The sequence below is a fragment of the Falco peregrinus genome, chromosome 2, assembly GCF_023634155.1.
Source record: "Falco peregrinus isolate bFalPer1 chromosome 2, bFalPer1.pri, whole genome shotgun sequence".
Lineage (NCBI taxonomy): Eukaryota > Metazoa > Chordata > Aves > Falconiformes > Falconidae > Falco > Falco peregrinus.
Window position 1 is genome coordinate 54,737,417 of NC_073722.1, and position 22,539 is coordinate 54,759,955.

The 22,539-nt window shown below is 43.9% G+C and overlaps 1 protein-coding gene across 14 annotated transcripts in view; it reads right to left on the reverse strand.

The window, feature by feature from the left end:
• The window catches only part of APBB2 (amyloid beta precursor protein binding family B member 2), a 189,673-nt gene that overhangs the window by 7,566 nt on the left and 159,568 nt on the right, over nucleotides 1–22,539 (reverse strand). For 12 of the 14 annotated variants that reach the window (XM_055796092.1, XM_055796098.1, XM_055796093.1 and 9 more), the window contains one exon: nucleotides 1,638–1,752. In XM_055796092.1, coding sequence (XP_055652067.1) covers nucleotides 1,638–1,752 — 115 coding nt within the window. Of the gene's footprint in view, nucleotides 1–1,637; nucleotides 1,753–20,044; nucleotides 20,169–20,317; nucleotides 20,595–22,539 lie in introns of those variants that run through there. The other 2 variants (XM_027779356.2, XM_055796102.1) reach the window with 2 other exon arrangements.

Below are 22,539 nucleotides of genomic sequence, written 5' to 3' on the forward strand. Positions count from 1 at the left end.
TTAACACTATCCTGTTTTATTCTGTGTTACTATTAGCTATGGTTTTAAATCCTTAGTTGCTCTCTTACCCAAAAGTAATGCCAGGAGTTTCATGTCACAGTTACATAATGTGACAGTTCCACTCTGTGATACCCATGTGTATAGTGACCATGGCATTTACTCGATGTTGACCTTACTGGACAAAAGCAGCTGTGTAGCAGGGCCTGCGTAGCTTGCTTTTTCCCTGCCAGACTTGTGGGAAACATCTGTGAGAACTGCAGGCTGGAGGAGGGACATAACAGGTCTAGGCTTCTTCAGCCAGCCACTGCTGCAGCTCCCGGTGTTAAGCTTCACCAAGCACAGCCTGCAGCTCCCTGGACAACCAGAGCAGCTCCCCACCACCTGCGTTTCCTCAGGCACCCAAGCCCAGCCAGACCTGCCAGGCTTTGCACAGTTGCTGGATTACCTTCTGCCTCTGCCTCAGGCAGAACTCCGCTGCCCAGAAGGTTACAGTAATGCACACTGTCTAACTGCTCACGTTTGCATTAAACATCACAAGTTCAGTAGCCACGTTTGCAGTGTTGCACAAATGAAAAAATTTTAGACTATACAACTGGCTACAAAAAGAATTCGACATCACCGATTCCATTCATTAATGTGAAGACAAAGTGTAAAAAGCAAATGACAGGCACACAATAAATGAGCAGAATTTTAGAACCTGAAGGTTTCCTAACTGGCTTTGCCAGAACAGCAGTGACTCACACAGAGGGATAAGTTGCGCAAGGGTAACTAATAAGGTTACTCACGCCCACAGCCCACTTTTCCTGTGGTGCAAACTGACATGTTTTAAGGAAAATCAAAATAAGCAGCGTAATATTTTTAAAAAGGGGGATGCAGCCTGAAATCCACCACGACTGAATAAAATAATAAAAGAAGAGTTTCAAGTAGATTGGTTTAACTGCCTCTCTGTAAAGTGTTTCAATTGGATTTGCTGCTGTAAAGGATGTGCTGCCTTGCTACCACTGCATAAAATGACCATACAGAGGACAGTCATGAACCGATCATGCAAGGAAACCAAAGTTAATGACCAGGGAATGGTGGAAAATCTGTAAGGCAGAACGACTGGAAAGAACAGTCCTCTCCGGTATTGCAGACAACACTACCACACAAGCAGGAACTAAGACTTAGTATTTGTAACTAGAGTAGCTGAAAGCCACTAGTCTCCTTGATTATTACTTCTGTTTTTTTAACTGGGCAGAGTAACAGTAGCAACTGTTTTCCTGTCTGTCCTGCAGGATAACACCATTAAAAATTCCATTCAAACAAGTTCGGATTTATTTACGAGTTTAACATCACCATTTATTATTAACTGAAGCTGTGTGTTCTTTTTCCACTTTGAACGTGCAGCTTTTTATTATTCAAGAAACCCTTCAGTCTCTATACACACTTGTCAAATCAAAAGCACGTATCATCCTCCTCAAATCTAAATGCTCACCCTCCCATTATTCCCATCCATTTGCATCCTTTCCTTTACAAATTCTCTACACCATTTCTCACTGCCAGTGATATAAACTAAACTAATACTGCATATGGTTGCTGATTGTTTAGGCTCAGGGACCTCTAAACAGGTGAATGCAGCTGACTTCAAATCCACTTGCCTTTGAACAGATTTCGTGTAAACTTGTGGCGATGGCTTTTGCAGGGGTGTCACATCGAAACACATGACATTTCAGAATTCTTGTGTCTTTGTCTCTTGCCACATAAGCAAAGTCTCTGTGTAAACAAAATAAACTGACGCATTAGAAACAAGCAAAACAAATTAAGACATCAGAATCAGTTGTACCTCCAAAACAGCAAGGGCGACTTCGGTTTAACAGGTGTATGTCTCAGCTGCCAGAGGATAAAACACATGCCCTAGACAAAGCAGATCTACAAATCTAATAAACCACATACCCATGAAACACATACCTAAACTTTGGTGCTTAATCTATTTAATTAAAGAGCTCATTCCAGTTTCCTAACCGTGGCAACTTACTGAACTTACAACCTGTAATTCCAATGTCAGCTGCAAATACACAGTAAAATTTACTCAAATATTTTATTCAAGTGGGGAGAGAATTACAAATTAAGACAGAAAACACATGCAGCTCTTACATGCTAAAAAAATCTGAGAAATGGCGTATGAGATTCTAGTTATAGAAAAATCTTATTTCAAAGGACTGTATAAAGTGTTTAAAATATGCAGATAGTAATTAGAGATCTAGTTGCATAAGGGAGATGTGAACCTGCTGAGCTTTGCTCACACTAATTGGCCTAAATTTCTGACCTTATTTTTCCAAAAGTTAAATAAAGCTGGCCTACAAAAGAAATTTTTGTACTGTACTGCGCTGCTAGCCACTATGACATAGTACAGCTCTCTAGCGTTGGTGAAGGAAGCGCTGGGTTATGTTCACTTGTTCTCAGACTGTTTAAGAGTTGGAGCTCTTCTGAAAGTCGGAGTGGTATATACTGAGTCGGGAAGCAGCTGGCTTTGCCTGGCTTGCTGTACCAGACCAGAGTTCTGCTCCTGGGTTTTGCACCTCTCTGCTTTTCCATGTCCTCCAAGCAACCACAGCCCAGTCCTACTTTGTGACCCTCCTGCTATCTCCAGATTTCTCTGGGACTTGGCACCCCTAGCAGAGCTATGCCACGTAGCTAACTAGAATGAGACCAGAGAAGCGAAGCTGAAGCTCCCACCAGCCTCTTATGCCTGAAGTCTCTCCTCAGTGTCTTTCCTCTTCACATGTAAAATAATTACCAGCAAGATTCTAACCGGTGAAGAGAGAGGAGGGAAATTCCTAACCCACAGGTTTTATATACAGGAATACTTCAGCTTATACTGAAGTCTGTAAACATCCTGAGCAGGGTTTAATGTGCATGGATTGCCCGTTTCGTTGTTCATTGCAGATGCCCAGTGAACTGAAGAATTTTATACTGAAGTTATCCAGGGAAAACCAGACTGGGGCAAACGGAGAGCTGGACTCCCAGCTCTGTAGGAGATAAAACATTGTTGTGCAGTTAAGGACCTCACTTGTATCTAATCCAGCAGCACTAGATACTGTCATTAATGACCCCTTGCAACTAAAGGGGCAGCTGCCCAGTCTGGGCTGCTCAGTGACACCCGAGGGCTGCTCCTCTGTTTAACCATTTCGTAACTTGCAGCCTGATGACTAATACTTAACACACACCGACACACACACACACACAAAAACCCCCAAACTACCAGGAGGTGAGATTTGGGAAGAATTCCACGTGCAGAAACACAGTGAAGCCGGAGGCACCTCTCCATCTCCACATCTGCATCCCCACATGCGACTGCATGTACTGGGGCACAATGGGGACAGGAGGCAGCACGTGGAGCGGGTTGCCACCTGAACCCTTCCTGCACGCAACAGCTGTCGCCGGCTGCAGCACTGCCCTGCCAGCACATGCAATGTTTCAAAAGCAAATTGAAGACTCCTAGCTGGACTCCAGTATGGCTCAGCTTTGGCCTCTGAAAAATTAGCAGCTGAGGGGAAAAAAATTTAAACCAAGCGCTGCATAAAACACCTTTGAGATTTTTGCCTTTTGAAGTAGTAAGCTTTCCACATTAGTGATGCTCCTGAAAGCAATACAGAGCAGATATTTGGAAATGCTCAGGCTCACAGAAGTCCCACATACAATATCCTGAGCTCTGAAGAGACCTCGCCCGGTCTGAGGAATTTCCACACATCCCAAACATTTGGGATTTTTGTTTACATGTTTGGCTTTGGCTGCCATCTTTTAAATGCCCTAAGTTTCAGACTTCACATTTTTGAGTCTAAATGCCTTCCCTTACAAACATTTTAAGTGCAATATTAAAACATTATTCACTTAACAGACAGGGATTTACTACCATAACTTCATTAAGATTTCTCCCCCTCCCCCTCTTTACATGCAAGAAAAACTCACTGGCAGTGACAATCACTGCAGGATAGCAAAGATGCATAAACAAGCAGACCGCTGCACACACCTTATTACTGGATCAAGGTCATTCCTTCTGAGTGCAGACATCCCAGCTGAAACCTTTGTTTGCATTAAATTAAAATAACATTGAAAGCCATCTATGTGACCATTACATGGCTATTTATTACCTTTACAAGCATTTAGCTTAAATCGATACTATTCCTTTGAGGACTTGTAAACAAGTGATTTATGCATTCCTCTACAAGATGATCCTAGGAAGAGCATCCTGTGTTGTTCTGCCAAGTTACACAGCACAGAAGCCTGTCTGAACAAACAGAAATCCGCACAGCCCCAGGAGCACTGTACAATACCAGAATTTCTAATTATAAGGCTACCACCTTCATGGAGTTGCACAAACACAGAAGATAACTTGTCCCTTCTGCTAGTCATACAGCTATCTGTTAGAACCCTCTTTTATCATTAATAAAAACTAAGATGGGACAAAGCCACCAAAGCATGTTATCAGGGCCTGGAGGACATGACAAGTTGCCAGTAAACCCCCTTTGTAACGGTGCAAGAAACTGGTCCAGCCTTTGACCCACAGCTCTGGCAGCACCCTGCCCTGGCAGACCACCACTGCCCCTACCGTGCTTTGCTGTAGGAGACGCATCAGGTGGGGCTTCTCCACTGTGCTGCCAAGTCCCTGAGGCATGGAAAACCCCTGAGGCCACATTACATCTTACCCTGTGGAGAGTTTATCTGAGACCCAAGGTCAGTTGTGAGGACTGGAGCAAGTGAAGGCAAGGCTGAAGCCTTAAGGGACTCTGTAAGATAATACTAAATGTGTTTTAGTCAGCACTTTATCTGCCAGTGCAGGTAGGACTCGGAGGACTGCAGAGAGAAAAATGAGCCAAACAAAATTGTGTTAAACTGAAAGCTGAACTCTGTCAGGATCACAGATTTTGGTCATAAAAGAACACAACTCAACAGTTACACCCTGTAAGTGGGAACACCTTAGATGACAGTATTTTCAACAGCATTTTAAAGGAAGAGAGGTGGACTGGGGCTGTCTGCTGAGCCTCATTGCTCTCACAAGTGTAAATTTACTATTCTGATCAAAGGCGACCAGCGTGGAGGGCAGCATGGACATAAATGAGCTCGCACGCTTTTTGGTAAGAACACTTCTCTGCTCCTAGAAGGCTAATGACAGCAAAATGAACAAGCCACTGTGCTGAGTTTGGCTTACTCTCTGAATGTTAAGACCTGTGGCGAGGGCAGGGAGAAGGAGTCTGATGAGTGTTACAGATGTGGTATCTGTAGTGGGATGCTCCAGGTGACAAGGTGACTCACCTGCCACTTTAGTCCTGCCACAGAAGTGCCTGCAACCCTGTTCTCCCCACAAGAGGAGGATGAAAACAGTCCTGATGAGACAGGCCTGCTCAGCATTTGCCAAAGGGCAGATACTGCCCACAAAGATGTTATTTCTAGTCAAAATGCAAGGTGTTGATTTTCTGATGGAGCTGGTAGTGACCCTACATACAGGGCACCTAACGTTCTCCTCTGTAGACTGCTGCAGGACTTCTTTTTTTTAATGTCTTCCTTATATTATATGTAAACATTTCTGCTTGTAATAGTATGCATTCATAAACAAGGCAGTATAGTACAATTACAGGAGAAAATGAAACACCAGATAGTACATCAGTTTCGACCACTGAGAGCTAATAAAACCCTCATGGTGGTGTTTCAGACGCACATACTAGCCTTTCACTTTAAATACTTGAACAGCTTGAACCAAGTAAATCGGCTAATTACATGCACAGATTGTGAATATGCATAAACCTTTAGACGATCAGGGTCTGCATCTGTAAATCTGCTGAGACAGAGTAGGAAATATGAGTTCTTCAAAACCTGTAGCACTGCATCACGCATAAACCTGCCAGCACCATCTGTTTTTAAATCATCAATCAAAATCAGCACAAAACCAGTCCTCCCTTCTGACAGTGCACAAACGATATTACTGATTTCATTAATTCATGAAGTCACCTAGAGGCTCACAAGCTCACATAAGCCATCCTACACAGCAGCCCAGGAGCCAGGACCCGAAGATGGTGGTACAAGCTGGTGGCAGTCAACTCCTCCAATGCCAGAGGAAGCCTTGCAGCCTTGCTTCAGGCATTTCTAGACACTGGGAAAACTGAGCTCCATGCTCCCTCTCGGAGAAAAAAGATAAAGCTTTGGGGACTCCAGAGTATCTGCTCCCTGCAGCATCAACAACGTAAAACTTGGGAAAAGATTTGTGTTTCCCTACACAGGACCAGAGGGGAACAGCTTCTTGTTTAGTCCAAAGTCTTGAACATCAAATAAGCCAGAAGGCTGCTCTCCAATTCTTTTACTTCAAATTCCTTCTGAGTCGATTCATCTGTAAACCTTCATTTCATTCAACTGCAGCTCACTTGAAGCTGATTAACATTTAAGTGAGATTTATGTGCAACAGGCCTGTTTGATAATGAAGAGGTGCTGAGTAACGTGTTTGCAATAGAAATTCATGGAAAAGGGCAAATGCCTCCTCTTACCACTCCTCTGTCTTTACACCTTGCTGGCAAAACAAGGGAAAAAAGGAAGTCAAAAGTCTTTACAAAGCCCATGGCTGGATACAGAGCTGGCACAGGGTTAATAGATCACATCTCATCCAGCTGAAGTCTTCTCTGTCTCAATACGGGGTGTGTGCACATGAAATCTGTGGGATTTGAAACACAGCTCCCAGTAAAATTCCATTCCATGAAAGTGGGGAGAGCAGCAAGGTGTTTACTGGGAGAATAACATATTTCATTGCAAAAAAAGGCCGTATAAAAAGGCTGTATATTCTTAAACTTCGTAACACGGGCACACCACTTCTGTTGATACAGGATTATACAGAAGGGGTATGGCACAGTAGGGTTTGGGTTATTTTGGTTTTTGTTGGTTTTTTTTTTTTTTTTCCAAATCAATCATACAAGTACTACCTGGCCCACTAGTATCTTTCCAGTGACAGGAACTGGATATAACCAGTACTCTGGAAAACAGATAGAAAACCAGAAAAACAGTAAGAAAATTATATTGCTGTACAAGCAGGTAAGACTGGTTCTGCTGAACAGTTAAAAATTCAGTAGAAATCTCTTTTAATTTGGAAGAGTACAGGACTAGAGAGAGACATTTTAAAAAGCAATTTGGAGAATTGCAAAGATGATGTAGGGTGCTAAGTAGAAAGGAACGTCATTTTTATTTGCTCTTCTACCCTCCTTAATTAGCAAATGTCTATAGTAATTGACTAAACCTTAGACAGCCATACCTATTTAACACCTGGCTAAGCATCACTTAGCTGCTCAACCTCGGATGAGTATAATCACATTAAGTGCAATTTATGCTAATGCTGGCCTGTTTCAGTAGCAGTCATAGCTGTTTGCCACTATTAGGCTAAGGTCCTAGGAGACATCCCAATTAAGTACAGCCTGACAGAGCAGCACATCCTCCATTACCTTCTCAGTATAAACTTATTTCTTTAAAGGAGTGTAGAAATGCATTAATCTTCCCCCCCCCCCCCCCCCCCCAGTTAAAAACCACCAACACCCTAGTCTTGAAATCCAAAATAAAATTTTTTACTCTTATCAATCAGAATTAAATTGCCACTATTTAAAACAACTCCATTGAAACGATACACATGCAGGAAAATGTAAATTGCTTTAGAGATTTATGTATTACAAATTGTAACAAGAATCCTTGAACCAGAAAATTATATCCTCTGGGCTTGGCTTAAAATTGATTGAAATTCATGCAGAATAGAGTAACGGTTGGACTCGATGATCTTAAAGGTCTTTTCCAACCTAAACAGTTCTATGATTCTATAGCCTACCTATAGCTTACAGAAAGAAGATGACTGTGTACTGGTGTACAGACTCCTGCGACTGTAGGGTCACAGAGCACACACCACCGGACTGTGGGGAAACAGTCTATAACCTTCAGGCTCCACTTTGCCTTCCTGCAAACAGCTGACCAGCCATTTGTGAAAGCAGGAAAAAAAGAGAGGTGAGCAGCCACCGCTACAGCTAAGCAGGTCAGAAGGCACCCGGCAGGAGGCTGCCGTTCACCAGCGAGACACGAACATCCACGGCAGCAGAGTAAATGAGCAAGGAAGGAGAAAAGCAAGGAAAGTGAGAGGAGACATACGAGAGGAAAAACAGATCAATATAACACCAAGACCACCATGCCCTGATGGGGTTTGTCCATGGCACGCAAATATTCTAGTATCACAAGCAGCAGAGAAGATGAGGTGCCAGAAACCCTGCAGTAATATGTACGTATGAAATTATAGATCTTCTGGATTAACACTTTAAACTTTTTATCGAGACTGCTCTTTCATGTAGGAGAAAGGGGAATGATTTACAGCTGAAATGAAGCCTGGGGCTCTCAGTTCAGTTCACTTTCTTTTTATTAGGGTCATGTCAAGGAGTTCGTGACGTTAGGGAGAAAAACCCGAAGGGAAGAAACCAGAACTAAATGAAACAAGCAGCACTCACACAAGCTGCAAAATCTGTTCGTGGAAGATTTACTGAGGACCTTTCAACTTCCATTTTACCTACCAGGTATCGCACAGACACTGAATGAAACCACTGCTTCCCTTCCACACTGTCCAAAGGAAACCCACAGTCCCTTCACCAGGTGATTATACCAACCACTTTGGAATCAAATCCTACAGGAGGAGGAAGAAAAATAACTACTCCCACGAACCTTCTCCTTCCCCTTCTCCCAGATATTCATGGTGCATTTAACCACGTGTACTCCCGTCTCCTCAGTGATCACAGTTGGAAGAGATGTGGGAGAGGATGAATTTCTCCTATGTCTCCGAGTTGCTGGCAATGCTAAAAACATATGAAAATTGCAATTTTTCTTTACTTTTAAGTGCTCCATCCCACAGAGTTCCTGCACCTCTTTGGCTGCTCCCAGCTACAACTCAGAATGGCAAACTTGGCCACCACTACACTACCCTGGTCATTAATTTTTGATCCAAGTAGTTAAGATGCCCTCCCAAGTGGAGACTTTTGGGAAACTTTTCTTAGTTCAGTACTCACACAACTTGAAAATGGGTTTCCTTGCAGCAAAACATCAGTTCTGCATTCATTAAATACTCCTCAAATGGTCTGGCATTTACACAGTATAACTTGTTTTTCTAATTCATGCATAAAGTTTGTAGGGCAAATTATCCCCTGCTGAAAGGCTGTTTGCTTCATTCCTCGATAACGTCACTTACTAACTCTCAAGGAGGAGCTATGGCTACTTTGTGCGATACTCAGAGGCTTTAATCTGGCAGCCCTAAATCACACAGCCTGCTGGTTTTTCTTTGATGTCTTATCATTGCCACAGTTCTGCCTGCTTCCAAAATTTGTTAAAACCCTCACAGAGCTGCTATGTCCGATACCCAGCTCAGCCCTTCAGAGCCCAGCACTCGCAAGTCTGAAAGCATTTGCACGACTTTCACTCCAATTTCCTTCCCGTGGCCTGATCCTCCCGAAGACGCCGCAGCTCTTCTCCGAGATGCTCTTCCCACGTCTCAACGCTGTCCACCACCTCCACTTGTGGGGAGAGGACAGAACTCCCATCAGCCTTGCCACCACTGCCTTGCTAGCCAGAAAGATGGCTCTGAGATGTCACATCGTTTCACTTTCTACTACCAAGGGCTATATGCCACCTCTGCAAGGGGCCACAGATTTACATAGATGGGAGTTGCGGCAAACCACGATTCAGTAAGCTCTCCAGAACCACGAGCTGTGTTAACATAGTGATGACAGTACAGACTGTACAGCTAAGGGTCACATTCCACGCTGGTCCTCACGCCCAGCCTCACCTTGTCATCATATGGCTGAAGTATTACTGTCAGGGTAAGGAGGACGGTCTAGCACATGTGTCGTGGTCACCACCAAGACTGCCCTGGAGACTCTGGGCTCTTGTAGCACTGGCAGCGTGAGGGAGGTCCAGCTAACAGTGTGGCACATCCAGCTGGTGCCTGGGGGTCAGGTGGGGCTTACTGCTGCTCACCAACTGCTAGACAGACACGACAAGTTGAAAAGCTAAGAAGCAGCTTAGGCTTCGGCTTCTTTTATAAATGGCCTTAAAGGAAGACAAAACTTCTGGGACAGATCCTATGAAAATCACTGACCACTGACTATTTTTCATGGTGTTTCCCCCTGCCCACACACACTCAATTGCTTCACAACGTTTATGAAATGTGCAGGGGCAGGGGCTGCCTTCCTACCCCGTGCAGCACTTTTCAAGGAGAAGGCACACAAATGAGGTAGGTTGTCAAGGCCATTTTAGTTGCTGCTTCTCCTCTGTAGCATTGTGAAGTGGTGGTTTAACTCCTCAGGATGGCCAGCCTAGCATTTCTGATCAATGCTGAGTTAACTTTAAATAAATGAATGTGCTGTTATGCCTGTGGACTTCTAAACAGCCTCTTTACAGCAAAATCCTGTAAATTTGATTTTGACAGATTAGTATTTAGAACTTTTTAACAATGCTTCTATCTTACAGATCTAATTGGAAGATGTGGACCTTTGTTTACAAGGAACATTTAAAGATTTAATAAGGAAATACATCAAGTTGAGATGCTCAGAGCACTACTACAGATTTAACTGAAGACGACAGCAGACTACACTAGAGCAGTTAATCTCTCCAGTGTGACTTGTTTTGTAAGCAATGCTTACTAGTTCTCCTTTGTTCTTTATTATTCAGACAGAGAACACAGCAATCATGCACAGACACTACCCATGAATCTGCTCGCAGTACACCTTTGCCAGTGTTAGTCTGGGAGGATCATTGCTTCCCACATGCGTGAAATCTACATTAGATTGCAAAGCCATAATCAAGAAAGTTCAAACATTTCCCTAGGCCAGCACCGCCTAAAAAATTGATTAAAAACCAGTCAAGCCTAGAAACCCTTCTCATTATATTCCACAAAGCAAACACGAGGAGCGGTCCGCATCTCTAAACCACATTCCTGCCACCCAGTCCCACTTTCAAGTCCTTGCAATTTAGAAGAGCAAACAAACTCCAAATCTCATCTGAGGGATGCAATTCTATCAGTAAGAGCCTTTGGAGTGGCTGCAGCCCTTGTGCTGCAAAGCACCTGACTACAATGCCTTACTGTCTGCACTGCCATGAAACAGGAAGCATTGTAGAGAATCCCAAATGATCCCTTTGTACATCCAAACAAATCAAACATACTGGGGACAACTTTTCTTATAACTCAAACAACAAGCAAACCAACTCAGCTGGATCCAAAGCAAATACCAAAAATGGGAAATAAGCATGAATGTTTCCAGCTCTTGCTAAACTTAGCTCTTAAATCCCTGCTCTTAGTATCATGGGGCTTTTCATCTTTAAATAAAAGGTGGGATTTGAACACAACTTTCTTGCACTTCAGATTACAGAGAACACCATCTAAATTTTAAACTCCAACATCAAAAACAAATGCCAAAACCCACTGCATCGCATGATTTTAAACTGTTCTAGTACTAGAGGGGTCTGGACCTGTGAAAAAAACCCAACAAAACCCACAACAGTCAATATCAACTTGACAGTACTGTTAACAGCAAGGTAAAATCATGACAGAGAGATACAATTTTACTCACTGAAGTTCAACTTCTGATCACTGATACAAGCAAACCAATACAACATTGGTGCATGCCAGAAGGATAAACATGAAAATGGAAAAATGAAAATCATTTACCTCTCTCTGAATCCAGGGAAGCATGAAGAAACAGAAAGAGCAAGTTAGAAAGCACTTACACAGACAACGCACATCATAAGATAGGGTAGCTGATAAGTGCCGTACATTTAACGTTCGCTGTTCGTTTGTAGCACAGTGCATCTAAGCATACTGTCACTATTTCCTTTTGAAACTTATTTTGGCTGAATCCTGTTGCTCTGAAGTTTGTATTTTTGGAAACATGCAACGAAGCCAACAGGCATCAGCTGAATTTACAGAGGCAGCACAGACATATCAACAGTGGGAGGTAATCAAGCTTAAAATACCACACACAACTCCGGGATAGTATGCAGCAAGCATAAATAGACATAGAAAGTACATAAATGTTCCTTCTTCCAAAATACTAGTATTTAAAGCAGACACTGACAAAACAAGAATAATTCCTCAGGCTGTGAAATCCTTACATTGTTTAAACTGAAAGAGCAGAAGGATCGTAGTGAGGGTTTTTTTTAATGCCTTTTCCAAAAGCTCACGCCCCAAGGTCACTTGGTTCCCTCTGAAAGTTGCACCCTGAAAAAGTGACAGCCTAGGGAACAAACTCAGACGAGCACTGAGCTGAAGCCAGGATGTATAAAATCACTACACACCTTCACTTCTACAGTGCTTCAGCAACCGCTAACTCTTGGCACAACTTAACCAACACCCCGTTCCTGACGGCGAAGGTGGGCAGGGAAGACTCAAGCTTCCCTGGCTGGGGGCTGCCCTTCTGCCCTTCCTGCAGAGCGGCTCTGCCTGAGCCCTGGGGCAGGGGGGCTCGCTGTGAGCCCCCGGCACTCGCCACGGCTGGCTGCTTTCTAGGTCATGCCAGCCACCACCACAAAACACCAGCACTGTGAGGTCGCAGGTACATGCACACTTCTGGAGCTGTCACGCGAAGAAAGCACACCGTTTCCCATGACATTACCACAAAGGATTAGCTGTGCCGGGGAACGAGGTAGCTTCTGCTCATCCCTCCTTAAAAACAGGCCACCACTTTATGCAGTGTGTAATGCCTCTAAAGGGAGAGTAACCATTCTCCAGAAGAGAGCTGCTTAGTCCTGCTCTCCCGCACCGCCTCCTGCACGCATCTGAGCAAGGTTCATGCACCGTCCACAAAAACGTGGGACCCTAAATCAGCCTCGTTTGTAACTGACTGAGAAAAAAGCGAAGTGGAAAAATCATCCCATCTCAAGTAATAAGGGCATTAAAGACAGAGCACCGTGAAGGGAAGGGATCCAATTCCTATTAGATATCTCAATTTAGCAAGCTTGCTAAGCTTACAGGGATTGATCTGTTGCTTAGAAATGGCTTAGTGAGTAAATCTGGAATAAACATAGGCTTTCTAAGCCAGGTTTTGACTAAACGTGCATATGGTTAGCTAAAGCACCTGTCCAACATGGGAGTGCAAGTCACATATGAATGCATACCTACATAGTTAGAGGTTTGATTTCTTTCTTATGTTGAGATGAAACCTCTCCTAGTGCAACCTGTACCCACTGCCCCTTGTAATCTCCATGAGGCTCCTTCTAAGAACAGTAATTCAGTGGAACCACCTCTCCAGCAGCATGCTGGAGTCCCCATCACAGGAGGTTTTCAAGATGTGACTGGACAGGGTGCTAGACAATCTCATCTAGGCTCCCTTTCCCTTAAAGGTTGGATCAGATGGTCTTCTGATGTTCCCTCCAACCTGGGCTGTTCTACGATTCTAGGAAAGCAGCCAAGTTGGAAAGAAGATCTGTATTTACAAATGTAATGGACATTCCCAGAAATTTTACAATCAACATGTGAGACTTCGCCTCATCGTAAAGAAAAACAAACACAGGGTGCTCCGCTCAACTTGCTTCCATGCACTGAACTTGGAGTCTCCCCCTTTCAATATCCAGGATCAATCCGTGTGGATCTCCTCGCTTCAGCTACATGGGCTCTCGAGCAGGCTCTGCAGTATCAGCAAGGACTTCACCATACCTATTGCTAACATTTAATACATGAAGAGGCTAAAATTATATCTCAGTATTGCAAATATTGGAAGTTTTTCAAGCCTAAATGGCCCTTGATTCTGTATTTCAGTGCCAATTTGAAAATCATAATTGAAAAAGTAGTATCACTTCTACTTTCCCAGAAAATGTTTCCAAGTAGTACGAAAAGCAAAATATCCATAAATTTCTTCATGCATTAATCACCAGCTTTATATGAAGTGGACAGAGATTATCTCTCAGAAAAAGCTTTATATTGGAAAAATCTTCCGGCAATTTAGACACAATACACTAGAGTTAAAAAAAAAAAGAGAAAAATGCCTTGGATCTAGCAGATTTTGAACACAGTACAATTATAGACACAAAACATGACCTGCTGGTGAAAACTCTTAAAGGGAGATCTGTTAATTCTGCTATTGTTACACAAGATACAATCGTACAGAACAATCACCACTGCAGCTGCCAGCACAGACAATGAAAATAGCACAGGAGGAAATTCAGGAAGGTGAGCAAAAAATACAAGGTTGGGCTGCTGGACTTCCCCAGGCAGCAAGGAATGAGCGAGGCTCCGGCTGGGGGACTCCCACACCGTGGGATGCACACAAATCAAGGGTGACTGCATCCTCTGCTTCTAATCAATTAATTACAGCTTTCCAGTTAACTCAGTATCTTCTCATAGAGTCTGCTGTAATTTGTGAATTATTTTCACACAAAAGACTACTTGCCTGTATTCTCTTCACATCCTGGTAGCTCTAATATGGTTGAATGATTTACATTTAAACTTAAATAAATAAATTTAAAAAAAAATTCACCCCAAGGCTAAAAAGCAGACACGGAAAGTTTCGGTTCAAATGGCAGATTTTGCCGATAGCTCCAAGTGCCAGAAATGCTGCAAGAGCAGCTGTGCAAGTGCTTCAGTATGGTGCTCTACATATCCTTTCCAAGCTGACTGAGTTAAAGGAGGTCAAGCCAGAGCCTGCCAATAACGTGGGAAGACAATACCTAGAAAATTGTGTCAGGGCTGCCACACAGGATTTGAGATTCATTTCTGAGGGGAGAAGGCCAAGAACTCCAAAGAAAACAGCCTACAACCTTCCAGCCAGCGTGAGAAAGTAGCTCTGGTCCTACAGCAAGCCCTGCAGGGATGCTGCCGCCCCGGGAAGGAGGTGACAATCTCCCCCTCCTTACCACTTCTGCCGAGACCATTTATTCAAGCTTGTTTTCCAGGTAGCGCCTTTGGAGGCAGTGCATGATGGTACTGCTGAGGGTGCCTGCCTCCCTGATCACCTCCCCTCCACCGCGCTCCCCTCGCAGAGGGGTGGGTCATGCCCAGCCCAGGGACACGGGAGAGCAAGACAGAGGGTGGTGTAACTGATGGGGCACCATCCCGTGGGAGAGGTCTGCACAGTATGTGACAGTGCTTCAGTGTAAGACAATTCCTCCTTCCAGCCCCAGGGTTTGTACATCAGTGACTGATGCAAGCTGTATCCTGGAGGCTGATCATCGATGTAAGAGGCCCACCTCACAAGCTGAAGGCTGGTAACGGAGGTTTCACTGGGAGGTGGACAAACTGAGCAGCACAGTGGCAACACCCCTGTCTGCCAAAAGGCACCCCCCACATGGCACTCACGAGGCCGTATCTGGATTTCTGCATCTGGGTTTTTGCCCATCAGTACACGGTAGAGAGTGACAAACCAGTGCAAGTCCAGCCGAGGGCCACCAAGGCTGCAGGAACCACACATGTCCAGTCTGGAGACAAAGTGGGCTTGTTTAGCCTAGGGATGAGGGAATGGGGGGAGGATCTAACTAGGGTCTCCCACTGGCTCACAGGAGGGTTTAAAAAACAGAGCAAACGCAAGTTTCTTTTCCAAGAGAGCATGTAAGCCCGGAGGAATACTCTGAGAGGCTGTGCAATCTCTGTTCTTGGAGTTTTCTAAAAATATCAACCAGAAACAGCCCTGACATAATCCTGAACCCTGCCCAGCTTTGGGCAGGAGGCTGGTCTAGGTGAACTGCTGCAGTCCTTTCCAGGTGTGCTGCCTGTGGCTGGGGCAGAGTTAATTTTGTTCACAGTAGCTGGTATGGGGCTGGTTTGGATTTCTGCTGGGAACAGTGTTGTTGATAACACAGGGATGTTTTCATTATTGCTGAGCGGTGCTGACACAGAGCTGAGGGCTTTCTGCCCCTCACCCCACCCCAGCAGCGAACAGGGGTACAAGGAGTTGGCACAGCCAGGACAGCTGACCCCAGCTGACCAAGGGGACGTTGCATGCCATATGATGTCACTGCTCAGCATATAAAACTGGGAGAAAGAGGAGGAAGGCAGGGACATTTAGAATGCTGGCGTTTGTCTTCCCAAGTAACTGTTACATGTGCTGCAGCCCTGCTTCCCTGGAGATGGCTGAGCACCTGCCTGCCGATGGGAAATGCTGGATGGATTCCTTGTTTTGCTTTGCTTGCACGCGTGGCTTTTGCTTCAGCTATTAAACTGTGTTTCTTTCAACCCACGAGTTTTCTCACTTTCACTCTCCTGCTGGGAGGGAGTGAGCGGCTGCATAGTGCTTGGTTGTCGTGGTTTAACCACAGCCAGCACCAGGGTAACTTTTTTCCTGTGACTAACAGAAACCCCTCAGTGCAGAGGATGGAGATATGGTGTGCAGATGGACACGGTGACGCTGTGCTTATGCAGCCAACCAGCTTATGGGCCTGTCTCAGTGTTGGGCAGAAGGAGGCTGGCAGGGGTAAAACAACATGCTGAAGAGCCCCAGCAGCTCAGGTCCCCCGTGCATCCACCCATCCCTGTGACCGGGCCAGATGCCCTAGACTATAAATATTCCACAGTCGCTACTGTTGTGTCTTCTGCTTCAACAAGGACCACTGTAAGACTACAATGTGACGGAGAGCGAACCACACCTACAAACTCAACAGGTTTTGTTCTTGTTGGCATCACCAGTAAGGTACTTAAGGGTCAAGTGATGCTCCCATGCTCAGCTAATGCTTTAGCAGGGCACCGCACTGCACATGAGCCTGGGAGAGCGTTAGGAGTCTACTCCCCTGTACCTGACAAGAATTAATTTAAGTCTATAGCCCAAGCATTTTTGTCACTGAGGCATTCAGCTAGCAGGGGGAGAGGTTAACACTTTACACCGTTTCTGTAGCTTCCCCTGGAGTCTGGCTGCCTGCAACCTCCCCCGTTCTTTTTTGAGCAGATCAGAAACAAGTAGGGCTGCCATGTCTAACCTACAGCCTGAGCAAGTACAGAAGTCTGCACTCCAACATGTTCAGGTGGGACTACAGTCAGCAGCAGCAGCCCTGACCACTTCTCTTCTTAAGAGATAATGACAAGCTGATACATCTTTGCTTTCAACTACCATGGAGTTTTAGCGGAGTAAAACACGTTACCTGATTAAAAATAATGACGCATGGCATGAGCCTTTTGTCTTTATTTGCAGTTGTAAGTACTTGCCCAAGCATATCCTCTGAGGCACAGGAGAGGCCCTGCTCTGCTTTTCTAATTTGCAATTAATTATGAAGCCTGGTAGCCCTTAATGCAGCAAAATTTTTATGGAAGAAATATTTACACCTCAACTTCGTAACATGAACAAATAAAGGAAATAACCTTCATTTCCGTGCACTTGGAAGTCTCTTGTTGCTTACGTACGCCATTAGAGAAATACAGTTGCTTTCACTGAAAGGAAAATAGCTGTGGTTTATAATTTTTCTAAGGGTATGGTAGCTTTTTCACCTTTTTGTTTTTTTTAAATAGACCTTCAGCCTTTTGTCTCCCAACAAGTATCAGACTATTCCAAGCCTTGAGTTTCTGAATCCAGACTGGCCTTGAGTTACTGGATCCCTGCCACCACCAGGATGGTGACTGAGTAGAAGTACAACTAGTGCTTTCTGCAGAAATCCCCTGTTCACTGTGGGCCAGATTGTGCCATCAATTTTTAAGCAATTCTCCACTTGTAGCAAAAAAGATTTCTGCTTAAAAATTGATGGCTTGATCTACCCTTCTGTTGCTAATCATACATTATGAAGACAACTATAACCTAGTCAGATTCTACTTTTAAAATAAAAAGAAAATATGAAGCAGCCTGACACATTATACGGATCCACGTGTTGTATAGTTTAAATTGTACTCTTAAAGACGAGAGGCTCTGAATCAGTAAGTCCCACTGACACTATGGATGGCTAGACATCATGCTGGTATCTGACAGACAAGCTGGTTCCTTGTTATTCCTCAGGTCCTCTCCATAAACAACCAACCTCAGGTCACTTTACCATTGCTTCAGGGTTTCCCTCATCTGCACACACGAAATGACAGTGACTGCAGACCTGAGATGAAAGAGCGGGTGCACTTACAGTTCACGCAAGCCCATGGCTGCCCCTGGCACCTCCTCTACCGATGTAAGCCAGGAGCATCTTCCATAACCCACTGCAGACCATTTCCCTCTCCCTACAAAATGTTATGTCTGCCTTGTTAGAAAGAACACACACATTTCTGGAAGTATAAAGAGAACTCTGAACAGCAGGCCACCTTTCCCCCGAATCACGAGATCACTGTTTTAGAGGGATCAGTTGCATATGAAATTTTCTGGTTTAAGTTTTTCAAAATTATTAAATTCAGCCATAAAGATATTTCCAATTTTCAAACTACTTAAAGCATACAGAGAAGGTTTTAATATCACATCATAACACAAGGGGGTGGGGGCAAGAGGATGTTTTCTTTGGCAGATACCAAGCCAAGTTCAGGGACATGCCAGTTATTTTCTAAGATGAGGAAATGGAACTGATGCTTCTCACTGACTTGATATTCCCTTGTTTAGAATTGTTACATTTCAGGTTTTGACCTGGATTAACTTAACCCAGAGAATAAGGTTATCTCAGCCTATTTAAAACTACACTAGACCAAATTCTGCACTCCAACACAAATTAAAGCTGTACAGAATGAATACTTGCACTTAATATCAATTAACCAGAATTTTGTCCCCAGTAACAGAGTTTTACTTCACGTCACAAAACACAGGAACTCCAAATGGTGAGCCAGAGAGCCTTGACCAACAAGATAGCAACTGACTGTAACAATACAAGAAACACCATGGACCTTCAATACACGCCTTAATTATATAAAATACTAATTCACAGGTCATTTGATGCTCATCTGCATTACAACTGATTAGTGTTTAAAATATCTTCATAGCTAGGGTTACTTATTTATATACATCCACTGTTGCAGTGGGGAAAACTAACGTGCACTTATTTATTTTATTAAAAAAAAATTGTAACTGGTATTACATAATAAACCCCCACTATCTTTCTCTTTCTCTAACCCCTCATGAAAATAAATAAGCCAATTTTTACTGAGAAATGCTCCAGGGCAAAATAATATCCTTTTCCTCACTCACAATTGTTATAATTACATTAACTGCAAGGCAACAGCTACAAAAACATAATTAAAGCCATAGTTTTAAGAGATGAAAAGCTTCATATATTTCTCTGATAAGAGATCAAGGCTTAGCAATGTTTTCTATCCTTTAAGAAAACAAAAATTACTACACAGAACAGGGAGAGCAATGAGGTTTCAGCACATGCGAGACACCTAATTTAAGAGTGAAGCTGCTGAGTTTAAAGAAAAAGATAAATGTGCTTGTCTCTCTTCCCTCTCCTCTGCACGCAGCGTAATGAGGATTCAAAGCTATATATCAATTAACAAATCAATGAATTTTCTCCTGCTGCAAATTCTTTATGAATACAGATAGCATTAAGCAAGCACAAGAGACCTCAAGGCAATACATTATATTTAAATCATGAAGTTTCCTCTTCTGTCAAAAGAGCCATTAACCATTTCACTTCAACTAAATGTATTTTTACATGCACATATTCCTCTCCCTCCCCCCCATGTAATACTTATGTCTTTAAACATGTTTACCTCTTCTGAACTCTACAAAGATTTCAAATTGCACAATCTCTCTTGTCAATTATGAGCTGAAAGAAGCCCAGCCTGACTAGATAGAACTTAGCTAGGAATTACACATACATGATTATACAGATGCTGTATGTTTGGGGGGAAACACAGGGAGGCTTCTTCTCTACAGTATATGAGGTTCTTAACTACAGTATCATTTTATCCATTAACACAGTATTATCAATAAAAGCAAACGATGATCAACCTCTACAGAATCAGGCTGGTCAATATGCAGCCAGTAACTGCAGCCAGTTTAGGAACATGTAATTCTGAGCTGAACACAGTACCCCAAACCTATTAATCATCAGGATCCATTAGTTAGCTTACTGCTCAAATAAGCAACAACCGAAGGGGTAAAGGAGAGGGATAACAACATCAAATCCTTACCGCTTGGTCCAGCATTTCTGCTACAGTGCTCTCCGGAAGGTTGTTAAGTGTCAGTTCTCCGAGAAAAGAAATCCGACTTGCCTTTGTCACACTAGGAGCTGCAATTTGCCTTGCAGGCATCCACACAGAAGCTTTAGACTAATGTACCACAGCTTTGAAAATACAGCTCGAGACAAAGGCTACTCCTAAAGTGAGACTTGTCTGGGGCGGGGGTGGGGTGGGGGTGGGGGGTGAGGCTGAGTTTTTTTTCTTGTCACTTTTTAAGTTTCTTACCTTTTTGTTGCAGCAAGCAGGAATTTAATGCCAAGCACGTCATAAACAAACACGCAACTCAATGCTCTGCCTGGTCCCCGGCTCCGTTAGCGTGTATCTAGGCATCAGATGATGCAAAGTGCACTTAATGCAGCCATGTACTTGCACTTCAACTACGGGGGGCGAATACCCCCAAGGACAGCAGCTCATTCATTTTGCATCGAGTTGAAGCACATCATGTCAGCTCCTACCCCGCTTACGGACTGTGCACGCTTGTGTTTGCCGGCTCCAGCTGTGAGCGAGTGGGTGCTTCTCCCTGGAAGGCACCGCTCCATAGGGGTGTGTCTTTCCCTCCCTTCCCACAGCTTTTACCATTTGTGTGCTCCCTGCACTCTGACCCGCAGAAGAGGCCCCTCTCCTCCCCCGTTAACAAACCTTCACTGCTGTGCCTTGTGTTTCTAGCCTGTAAACTTCCAAGATTAATCTGCTGTGACTGAAGCAATCTTTCGGGGAAAGCTGAAGTGCGCAGGGAGTCTTCCCCTCCTGATTTTCCAAAACCAGCACAAAGCTTTCATAGCCTGGCTCTGAACTGAATGCAACAGAAAGTCTTTTTAAAAGGCACAAAAGACTTACAGCCAAATTCAGTAATTCAGACAGAAGTACAACTGCATTTATTTCAATGAGATTACACCTGCTTATGCTAGAAGTGAGATTTATCCTTGAGCTGTAAAAACAAACACACCAAATAATTTGATTTTCCAGAACTGGCACATGCAATAACAGTAAATCTAATTTAGAGGTGTTGCTTGCACTGCAGGTGACAGTAAACACAATGCTCCTGAGGCTCCTGTCTTTATTCAGCGGAACTCCCCATCAGACATCCTCAACCAGCAATAATAAAGGCCTGCTTTCCCAGGGACTGCACTCAAAAGGTGGCAGGGCTTAAACCCCATTCTGTGGCATTCAGCTTTCACAGCTACCCACAGCACTGCACATCACTCCTGGATGCAGGGTCGGACTGGGGGGAGGCAAACTCTGACCAGGGAATGGCCACAATGGTGCGAGGACACAGGTCACCACCCTGCATGTTACACTTCTCCATCCAAGGGACCTGCCCCTTCAAATGAGCCAGCAGAGCTGCTTGTGGCATCACAGCCTGCCTGCCCCCTTCAAGGAAAAATGAGCCAATATGGCAAACGCCCACCAACTAGCCTCTTTAAACTAGCTGAGCTCAACGTGCGTGAAAGCAGGGCATGGAATGTGACCATGGGTATTTCCACCAGCAGATGTGAGAGGGCAAAAAGCAGTAAAGGGCAGTTTTCTGGCAGTCACTTCTTTGAGCCGCACAGATGCATTGGAAGCAGGATGTTTGTTCACTGCCTAAATACACCCTGAAAGTCTAGTGAGGTTCCTTCCTTCCTTCCCTCCTGTGTATCATCATCAAGGCTTGGCAGGGCCAGTTAACGCTCAAGCGACAACCTGTGCCGTCCTGAAAGCTTTCTGCTGATTTCCATGGGAGTAACAGGTTGGAATTTAACAAACAAATCTGTTGATGCTGCCTAAGAAGAAACAGATCCAACTCTTTCTTTCTTGGATGTGCTGGATGCCCAATGCTAAGAAGAATTTAAGGCCATGTAATTACTTTTGCACTGAAGCAAACAAGTAAGTTCTTGGAAGTCTTGACGCAAACATGGAACTCACATGTGGGGAAAGAAAGGGGCATTTTTATGGACAAGCAAAATAGCTCTTGCAACTGGTTAAATGCAGTAAAATATACATGCACTACATTTTAAATCCAGGTTCCAATATCCATTCAACATAATTTATTTAAAGTTGCAAATGAAGGCAGAATTGATCTGATAACTATGACAACTACCCTCACCATTGCTGTTTTCTGTTATTCTCAGCAAGTAGCATACAACAGGATATGGTAGCCTTCCAGCTGGCCAAACAACAGCACTCATGAGAACAATGCCAGACTCCAACTTAAAAGGCTTCTAAGGAGAGAAGCCAGACTTTGCCTTTTTAATATGCTGGAACAGTTTGTTGGAGAGAATCACTCTTCCCTGAGCCTCTCTTCAGCACAAGAAAAGAGATTCAGCAGAACTTTGGCAACTGTAAAAATAAGTATAATTCAAACTACGTCCCAGTCTTTGAGTTTTTAGCTGGCTATCCAGTAAACAAACTGGGAGTAAATTCTAGTCCTGTGTTAGTTTTGATATTTTGGTCCATGTCAGGTGTCA